Source organism: Balaenoptera musculus, chromosome 8 (assembly GCF_009873245.2).
Source record: "Balaenoptera musculus isolate JJ_BM4_2016_0621 chromosome 8, mBalMus1.pri.v3, whole genome shotgun sequence".
NCBI lineage: Eukaryota > Metazoa > Chordata > Mammalia > Artiodactyla > Balaenopteridae > Balaenoptera > Balaenoptera musculus.
Window position 1 is genome coordinate 67,511,932 of NC_045792.1, and position 9,250 is coordinate 67,521,181.

Genomic DNA, 9,250 nt, shown 5'->3' on the forward strand with positions numbered 1-9,250 from the left:
ACTGTCTGGCAACTCTGTCCATAGGTTCAATAACAATGTGTGGGCATCACCCACGTGCACATGACAGCCTGCGGACACGTGCAAGAGGCTTCATACTCTGACTTCAGTCCTTCTTTCTAGCCTCATCTCCCAGTGCCGCACACAATACACTCTGTACAGGTTGTTCAAGAGCTGTTCCCTTCACCTTAAATACAGATATTCTCTACCCGACAAAAGTGCACTCAGATGTGCCCTCTTCTGTGAAATCTCACCCAGAACTCCAAGGACCATCCCCATTCCAGTCTCCTGGGCTTATGTCTGTTGTCATATTTTCAATACATAGAATTATTGCAGTTTATGTGACCATCTCTCGTTCTGGAGTAGAACAAAATCCGTATCTTACACATCTTTTTAACCTCAGTACATACCACTAAGCAGTCAGTAAAGATTTACTGACATGAGTAAATGGATGGGTGGATGGATGACTTCATTTCCCTCTTCTTCTCTAGAACTAAACAGGCAAACACACATACACACACACTCCTATCCATCCAAGCATCTTTCAAATGTGTTGTCATGAGACAATGAGTAATCCCGAGTGCTCCGTGCACCTGGAAAAAGGCATTTCCTTTAAAGAACAATTCCTAGTTTAAAGATGTGTGCCTTTTATGTTGACTTCCATCCTCAATTGCCTAACTGCCCCTGAATGCCAGCTGGCCTTCTTGATGCCCGCCTTTGGGGAGTTCGGTTGGTCGTGTGGATCCCGGCGTCGTGGCGCCCGGTCTGCAGTATCTGCTTCTATGTTGCAGACGGCTCCACCTGCACCATGTCCGAGTGGATCACCTGGTCGCCCTGCAGCATCTCCTGCGGCACTGGCATGCGATCCCGGGAGAGGTACGTGAAGCAGTTCCCGGAGGACGGCTCCGTGTGCACGCTGCCCACTGAGGAGACGGAGAAGTGCACGGTCAACGAGGAGTGCTGTGAGTGGGGTGCCGGGCGGGAGGGGCGGGCGCGGGGCTCCTGAGGCTGCCAAGGCGACGCTAAACACTGCAGGACTCCCCAGCTCCCAGCAGCTGCCTGATGACTGAGTGGGGCGAGTGGGACGAGTGCAGCGCCACCTGCGGGATGGGCATGAAGAAGCGGCACCGCATGGTCAAGATGAGCCCGGCGGACGGCTCCATGTGCAAGGCTGAGACGTCTCAGGCAGAGAAGTGCATGATGCCCGAGTGCCGTGAGTGGGCGTGGGAGAGGGGACAGAGGACCACAGCAGCCCTTACTATTACCACCGTCAAGGCTGGGCAGGTGCAAGAGGAAATATGGACCCCCCCCCCCCCCCGCCAATCCTTGCAGGGCACTTCTAGGTGCAAGATGAGAGCTATAGGTGTGAGGACATCATCCAGACGCAGAGAGAGTGGCCTCCTTTGAGAGGCATTCTGAGCAATGCTGGGGTGGCAAACTGGTGGCCTCTGGATAGAATTCACCTGTAGCTGTGTTTTATAGGGCCCCATAGTATCTTTTTTTTGGAGGGGGGGAAGAGTACATGTAGGCAGGTTGTACATTCCTCAAGTCATCACAGACCCCCTCATTCTTGTTCTATGTTGGACTTGCCTGTGGCCCCATAAAGCATTACAACCCCTGCTCTACGCACAGATGCACATAGGCCCACACATCACTACACAGATGTACACACGCACCCAAGTACATACACATTCTAGCGATTTCAGCACCAAAGTGTCCAAAAACGCACCATTGAGCCTATCTTTTAGTGCACGGTTCTTGGGGCACGTGGGATGTTTCTGTCTCTAGTAAGATCTTACTCAGACCCTCACGGGTGCTTCAGGTGGGGACTTGTGTATTCATATTACTGAGCCACATCATGAGCATCAGCTGGATCAGAGGAGATGCAACAGAGTGACAAGAGCAGCAGGTAGTGGCCTGTGGAGCCACTCCTGGTTCCAGGGGGGTCACTTCGGTTATCTGAACCCATTGGCCAATTTCACTTTAGTCAAGGGGCCTCAGTGGGGGACAAAGGGTACGGGGCACCAGATCAAAGAAAGGGAGCCTGTTCTCAGGGGCAAACCTGGCTCTTGGTCTAGACACCATCCCCTGCTTGCTGTCCCCGTGGTCCGAGTGGAGCGACTGCAGCGTGACCTGTGGGAAGGGCATGCGCACCCGCCAGCGGATGCTCAAGTCTCTGGCCGAACTCGGGGACTGTAATGAGGAGCTGGAGCAAGTGGAAAAGTGCATGCTGCCCGAATGCCGTAAGTCCTGGAGCTCCTGGAAGCCACCTCTCCTCTCCTCTCCTCCTGCTAACCAGCCCTGGGCTAGGTCGTACAGTTATGACTCTTTGCTGGGCCCTGGATCTCTGTGTTAGTAAAGTTATTTAAACTCTCAATCTTCTCAGTAGTAAAAGGGGATCCCACTAACCATCTACAAAACACCCAAATTGTAAATGGCTGTGAAGTCTAAACAGGAGACTTAGATGGAAAACAGCACAGGCTCGATGAAACTTATTTCATAGTTCTCCACCACCCCCCGCCCCAAGTTAGAGGCCTGTCTGACCCATGGGGTTTTCCAAGCCTTTTAATTCTATTCCTCCTCCCTGTGACCAGTTTATTTACCCATGACCAAAGGGCAGACTTTAAACCAGTGACTCCTGCACCTCTGCAGCCTTGATAAGAAGACAGGCCAGCAAGTCAACAAGCTCAAAAGCTCCATGCCCACCCTCATCTCCTCTCAAATCTCACAGAGATTTGAGAGGAGATGAGGGTGAGTTTATTATCTGGGGACTAATTTCCAAGGAGAGAGCCCATTTTTCTGGCTAGTCTTCCATGAGAGCTTCCCTTTCAGGTGGTGGAAAGTCAGACACACTTGCTAAGATCTGTTTTCTGGCTTTCTCTGAAATGCACTTGCAGCCTTCCGTGCTTCGTCCCCTTACGCAGGCTGCCTGCCCGGGGACAGATCCCAGCTCTGTCCCTTACTGGCTGCATAAACTGCAGCACATTACTTAGCATCCCTGTCCCTCATCTGTGAAATAGTGAGAAAAACTTCCTAGGTTGCTCTGAGAATTAAACCACGTAATTGGTACCAAGTGCCGAGCACTGGACTCGGGAAGTGCAGACCTCCACCAATGTTACATATTACAGTTCCTGAACTGTTTTAGCCAAAGTCATGTGTGGAGATGACCCAGACCATCAAATTAAACAAAGCCTGGGGCTTTTACTAAGATCTACCCCGTGTTCAACACAGCTCACCAGAGCTGGGGCTCCAGAATGTTCTGAGACACTGTTACTGACTTAAACAAAACTCTATATCCACAGGGTCCAGTGAATGAAGGGAGAAGGAAAAGAACATTTATGGAACACTTAACTGTGGGCCAGAAACTGGGCTGAGAGCATTACTTCACTTAATTCTCACAACCTAATGAGAAAAATAACATTATCCCCATGCTGCAGATGGGAAAGCTGCCTGAGCTCCCATAGGGAGAAAAGGCCTAAGACCATGAACAAAATGAGTTTTTCCTAGATCCATCCAGCCGGGCCCTCACTTTGCAAGGGAAGCGGAGTTTGGTGGAAATCATTTGCCCTCCTAGGAAGCATCCTGAGAATCACTCTAATGGGTTATCTTTCGTCCACATTTGTGAGATGCTGGCTTAATGAGAAGACTTTGCTGGATCTCTTACCATGATAAACCATGACACCACTTGCTACTGCCTCTCTTCTCTACTGAATTTCCTATTTCTGACTCCTGTGTTTTTTGCAGAGTGCCATATATAAGACCCAGGATGATATCGAGAACAAGAGACACTGACTGGGTCTTACTGCAAAAGTCACAATGTCCTTAGTATTAGTCCACGGGGGCAGCTCTGGAAAATGGCACCAGTGAACTGTGCCTTCCCTCAGAAAATCAGGGTCCTTGGCTGTGGGAAGCTAGTCTGTGCCACTTGAGGCTACTTGGACAATATTCTAGAAGCTTAGAGAGCAAGGCAAGAGGCTTTGAACTAATCTTCAAGGTTCCCCCAAAAGCCTTCTCAAATCATAAAGAGGGCATAGCATGTGGATATTGATCTGGGCACCAGTCCTGCATCTACTGCTTACCAACCGTGTGGGCTGGATAAAGTCAGTCTGTCTCTTGGAGCCTCAGTTTCTTCTTCTGTAAAATGGGGTAACAGCACCTGCTTTGCATTTCCCATAGGCTTGTGTTGAGATGTTCAAAGGAGAGTATAAGTGACCATATCTTGTTTCAGACATGAGATACACTCACGCCCATCTGTGTCTTGCCAGCCATTGACTGTGAGCTCACCGAGTGGTCCCAATGGTCGGAATGTAACAAGTCATGTGGGAAAGGCCACATGATTCGAACCCGCATGATCCAAATGGAGCCTCAGTTTGGAGGTGCACCCTGCCCGGAGACTGTGCAGCGGAAAAAGTGCCGCATCCGGAAATGCCTCCGAAATCCATCCATCCAGAAGCTGCGCTGGAGGGAGGCCCGAGAGAGCCGGAGGAGTGAGCAGCTGAGGGAGGAGTCCGATGGGGACCAGTTTCCAGGTACTGCCAAGTGTGAGGCTGGCGTTCAGGGAGATGTCAAAGCAGAGTGGTCTGAAAGAACTTGTAGGAGTTTGCCAGTAAAACAAGGGCATCCCAGGCAGCAGGAGTAGTCATTACAATGGCACTGAGATACCAAAGAGCAAGGTATGTTCAAGTAGTAAGTGGAAGGCAGAAGGAACACAGAGTATGGCAGAGGGGAGGCAGGAAACCAAGCTGGAGAGGTAGGGTAGGGACCAGACCATGAAAGGCCTGCTGATGACTTGATTCTGTAGGTGAAGGTTTTAAGCAACAGCATGACTTTAACAGGCCTGTGCTGAGTGGTTTGGCGGTGGCAAAAACAGAGGCACAGAGGCTGGTTAAGTTTTCTCTGTAGCCCAGGAGAGAGATTATGTGTCCCACTCCTCCTGCATAACTGAAGGAGTTCCAGGACTTAAAAAAAAAAACAAACAAACAAAAAACACAAATCCCACCTAGAGCTTCACTGCTGAATAAGCTGATCCAAGCCAAGAGTGCAATATCATCAGCAAAATGATGAAATGGTAGTTGGGAAGATCCACGGTCAGTCTTGGGTCCAGGCCAATTGATGGTCTTTGGATTCCCTGGAGTGGGTAAGGAAGGTGCCGCATATAAGTGAAGGTTAATGGGTTTCTATTTTTAAAGGTGCAGCTCAAATTACCCCTTTTTCTTTTCTCTTCTCTTCCTTAAGACATTACACCTCCATCTAGGACTAGAGAAGTGCAGATATGCGGAGCTACCTGAAGTTCACTATCATCTTTCCACTAGGGAGCTGTTCCCATATCAAAATGTTGTCTATTGCACATGGTGGTCAGTTGGCCAGTCAACAAACATTATGCCCAACTATGTGCCAGGCAGGCACTATGACATAAAACTCAGTGTAGTATTGACTGGATAATCATAAATGTTATTAATTGGATCTACAATGGAGTAATGTATAGAGTGCTATGGAAGCACTTTTTTTTTAAAGATCTAACCTAATATTGGGGTCAGGGAAGTTTTCTTTGAGAAAGTCATGTCTATTTACACGGGAAAAATAATCAATTATACCTGAGTTAACTTAGTACTGGAGAGGCTAAGTACTTGGGGGAGCAAAGCATAAGAGTGAGTGGTTAACTGCTCCTTGAGTGGCTGCAGCATTAACCAGTCACCCCAAAACAAATGAAATTAACATGATTCTGTAGGGCAGCGACTTGGCCTGACTCAGCTGGCTGATTCTTCTGGCATCTAGCTTAGGCTCTCAAGTCGCTACTGCCAGGTGGTGGCTCAGTTGGGGCTGGAAGGTCTAGATTGGCCTCACCTGTGTTTCTGGAGCCTCTCTCCACGTGGTCTCTCCAGCAGATAGCCAGGCTTGCTTACATAGTGGTGGAAAGGTTCCCGACAACTTTTTTCAAGCCATGCTTGCTCATGTCCCATTGGCCAAAAGCAAGTCATAGAGCCAAGCCCAGATTCAAGAGGTGGAGAAGCAGACTCTGCCCCTTGATGGGGAAGAGCTGCAAAGTATTTATGGCCAATTTTTGCAGTCTGTCACATATAAGCTAACAGTCCCTAATAAGGACTCTAGCCATTATTTAATTCAACAAATCGTTACATACAAGAGCAGAAAAGCCCAGACAACTAACTAAGTTTGACAGCTGTTTACTAGAGTTCAGCTTCCTTGTTCTTTCCCTTGTGTCTGCTGGCCTAACCAGGTCTTCTCATGCTTTCAGGCTGCAGGATGCGCCCATGGACAGCCTGGTCAGAATGCACCAAACTGTGTGGAGGCGGGATCCAGGAACGCTACATGACCGTAAAGAAAAGGTTCAAAAGCTCCCAGTTTACCAGCTGCAAAGACAAGAAGGAGATCAGAGCATGCCATGTCCACCCGTGTTAACAAGGGTACACGTTTCCCAGGGCTGCACTCTAGACCCCCCCCAGAGTCACCAATGGCTGGATTGTTTGTTTGCTTGTTTGTTTAAGGCAATTTAAATCGTGTACACTAGTTTTCATTTCTGCAGTGTGGTCTGCCCAGTAGTCTTGTGGATGCCAGGGACATCCTTCTGTACACTTCTTGGTGGGCACAGACTGAGGGGGTGCTCCCTCATCCTCAGCCAGCCCTCATCCAGCACAAGTAGTGTCAGCCACCTGTACTGAATGGAAACGTGTCCCTCTGGAGCACCCACCTGGGTGGCAGGAAAGAGACCCCGGCCTCCTGCACATGGAGAGGCAACTGTCTGCAGATGACTCTGTGCCTGGTGCTGGGGCGCAGCATGGGGGAGACAGTCCCCGTCAGGGGGAGTGCAGATTCCCCTCATTCTCGTCTGGCCTGCTCCCTCTTGCGGGAAACTATTGTTTGCTCGTCTCTTCTCATTTAGTGGAACTTTAGGGCCCGTTGTTGAGTCTCCTCAGTCATCAACAGTTCTTGGGGAAAACAGCTGGCAGACATGAAGAGAAGCACTGATTGATGGTGGGTGGCTTTTCTTCTTTCACTGAGAAATTCGTATGTATCTCAACCCCTAATATTGGTTCTTGATGCCCCAGAGGAAAGAAATGATGGCTGCTTTATTTGAACATAAGGTAACCAGTTCTTACAACTGAGGTAAAAGGTACTAAGTCTAGAAATCATTTTTCCCTTCTTTTTTGGGGGTTTTTTGGACACAATTCTCTTAGGAAGTCAGCCTTATGAACCTTCTGATGTTAGATCCTTACTAGAACCAAGGCCAAGGCAGCAAAACTAGCCTCTATAGCAGTCCCAAACCTGAGTTTTTAAAATCTTCTGACACAGACTTTTAAGTTCTCAAACCAGTTTCTAACAAGAAAACATTTTTTCAGTTATGCAAACATTTTGTTAAATCTGTCCGCAGCCCACCAAGCCATTCCTTCAACAGAAATAAATACTATCTCTCTCTGTACTTGAAAGGGTTTCTTAAGTCCTAAAATTTTACACATAGAAAAAGTGTTTCAGAGGCCAAGAAAAACAGACGACAAATCTAGGGAGAAAGGAATGTTGCAGAATCAAGCTTGGCCGTAAAATCTGGTGGGAAGTCAAACCTACGTCAGCCCTCCACACCAGGGGTCTGGTCCTCTGACAGACACAACCATAGGCAAGATCACGGTTTCCCATCCCCTTCCGAGCACTCATAAGCACACCAAATTCAGGGAGACTGACTATCAAGGATTAGTGTAAAAGGTCATTTTACCGAGTTGAGTCCATCAGCAGTTGTTACTCATTCTTTGTTAAAATTACTGTTTCATTTCTGTTGCAGGCCTTCTTTATCGTGCTTAATCCAAATATGTACCATGGATGAGATGCATACGTTGCTTTGAATACACTACTTTAAGAATCTGCATTAAACACATCAGGATATTCCAAACACAACATATATATATATATATGCTATAGCCTTGAATCTGTACTATTTTCTTTAACACAAGAGAGACTGTTCAATAAAAAACTCATTGGGTCTGTCTTTTGTGTTTTAGTTTTAAACTAATTCAGTGTTCAGAAGGTTGGGTCTTTTTAACAATTGTTTCCATTTCAATCAGAGGCAGCAAAAGATATGCCTTTTGCACCCTCATTCTGGAGGGACCACTATTAACATTCCTGAGCTTTCTGGAGGTTTGAGTTGTTTCCAACATTATTTTTTTAATCCTTAAGTGAACCGCTTTCTCCTCCCACAACGCAGCACAAAATTTAAAGAAATAAGAAGTTTAATTTCTACTTGGACAAAAAAAAAGTCCTGATACAGAATCTGCTCGCTTTTGCAACATTACTCTTAGCTACCCAGACGCATCCTTCCTCTCAACCCATGAAAATCATCAAAGTTCCATATAATGGCAATTCCTAAGTAACTCTAAGGACAAGCCACCCTAGTATCTCATGTTCTTATTTGGTCCCACTTTTAATCCAAATTTTGGAGACTTGAAAGCAGGCAACTGGTTAATGGCTGAGAATGGGTAACATGTTTCTTGTTACATAAGTAAGTGTTAATTCTTTTTTGTTTGCAAGGGGGAATTTTTAAGAAACATCAAATCTCTTTCTTACCAAAGTCTTGTGTTAGGTGGTTTATAGTTTCTCTGGCTAACCAATCCTTTTGGAAATAAAGACTTTTTACTACAAAAATGAAATTTGTTTGGACTTGAGATACCTGAGATAGTAAATAGATCATAAGACACCCAGTTAAAAATTGCCATATAAAGAACAACTATAATTGTGTATATTTTTTTTTATCAATGCCAAACCACTTGGACTCCAATTTACATCCACATTTTAAGATGAAAATAAGTTCAGAGATATATTCCCCAACCAGACATGGGGTCACTCACCTGTCACCTTGCCAATGCATTATTTGAAGGAAATCTGTTGTAGCAAATAAGAATAAAGCCTGGGCTTCTTCAGACCCAGAACTGAAAAAGTTAAACAATTCTGTGCTGTTTTTAATTTGAACTTTGTGTATTAAACGTGTTTTAGGCATAGTCAAGGTCTGTGTACTTCTTCCAGGAAGTAAGGATACATTACACATTCTCACATGACAACAATTCTCCAGAAACTTAGTCCAGGTCAAGTCCACGGCTAAAACGGCAAGACAAAAATTCGCAATGTCAAATTATTTCTGTGACCTAACAGCCCATGTTTCAGTTTAAAGGAGTTAAATATTAAACTGTACTAGGACTGTGCAGTCTTTTCCCCCCCGAGTTAAATATTTATATCCTAAAGAAATGGACAGCAT

At 46.4% G+C, this 9,250-nt stretch overlaps 1 protein-coding gene and 1 long non-coding RNA gene across 4 annotated transcripts in view; one reads left to right on the plus strand and one right to left on the minus strand.

Moving 5' to 3' along the window:
- The window catches only part of SPON1 (spondin 1), a 270,634-nt gene extending 261,633 nt beyond the window's left edge, over positions 1–9,001 (plus strand). Inside the window, exons 12-17 of one of the 2 annotated variants that reach the window (XR_005020852.1) lie at positions 789–959; positions 1,043–1,210; positions 2,076–2,240; positions 4,263–4,526; positions 6,251–6,987; positions 7,787–9,001. Coding sequence is in view for 1 of the 2 variants with exons in the window: in XM_036859677.1 (XP_036715572.1) it covers positions 789–959; positions 1,043–1,210; positions 2,076–2,240; positions 4,263–4,526; positions 6,251–6,414 (932 nt within the window). In the remaining variant the exon portion in view is untranslated. Of the gene's footprint in view, positions 1–788; positions 960–1,042; positions 1,211–2,075; positions 2,241–4,262; positions 4,527–6,250 lie in introns of both variants that reach the window. The other variant, XM_036859677.1, reaches the window with a different exon arrangement.
- Positions 844–6,243, minus strand: LOC118898902. 2 transcript variants are annotated; one of them, XR_005020854.1, is made up of 3 exons: positions 5,842–6,243; positions 4,997–5,125; positions 844–920 (listed from the first exon to the last, which is right to left on the minus strand). It is a non-coding gene; the product is annotated as an uncharacterized LOC118898902 (long non-coding RNA). The 2 variants fall into 2 exon arrangements; XR_005020853.1 differs by lacking the exon at positions 844–920 and adding an exon at positions 4,536–4,650.
- Positions 9,002–9,250: the final 249 nt, after the last annotated feature.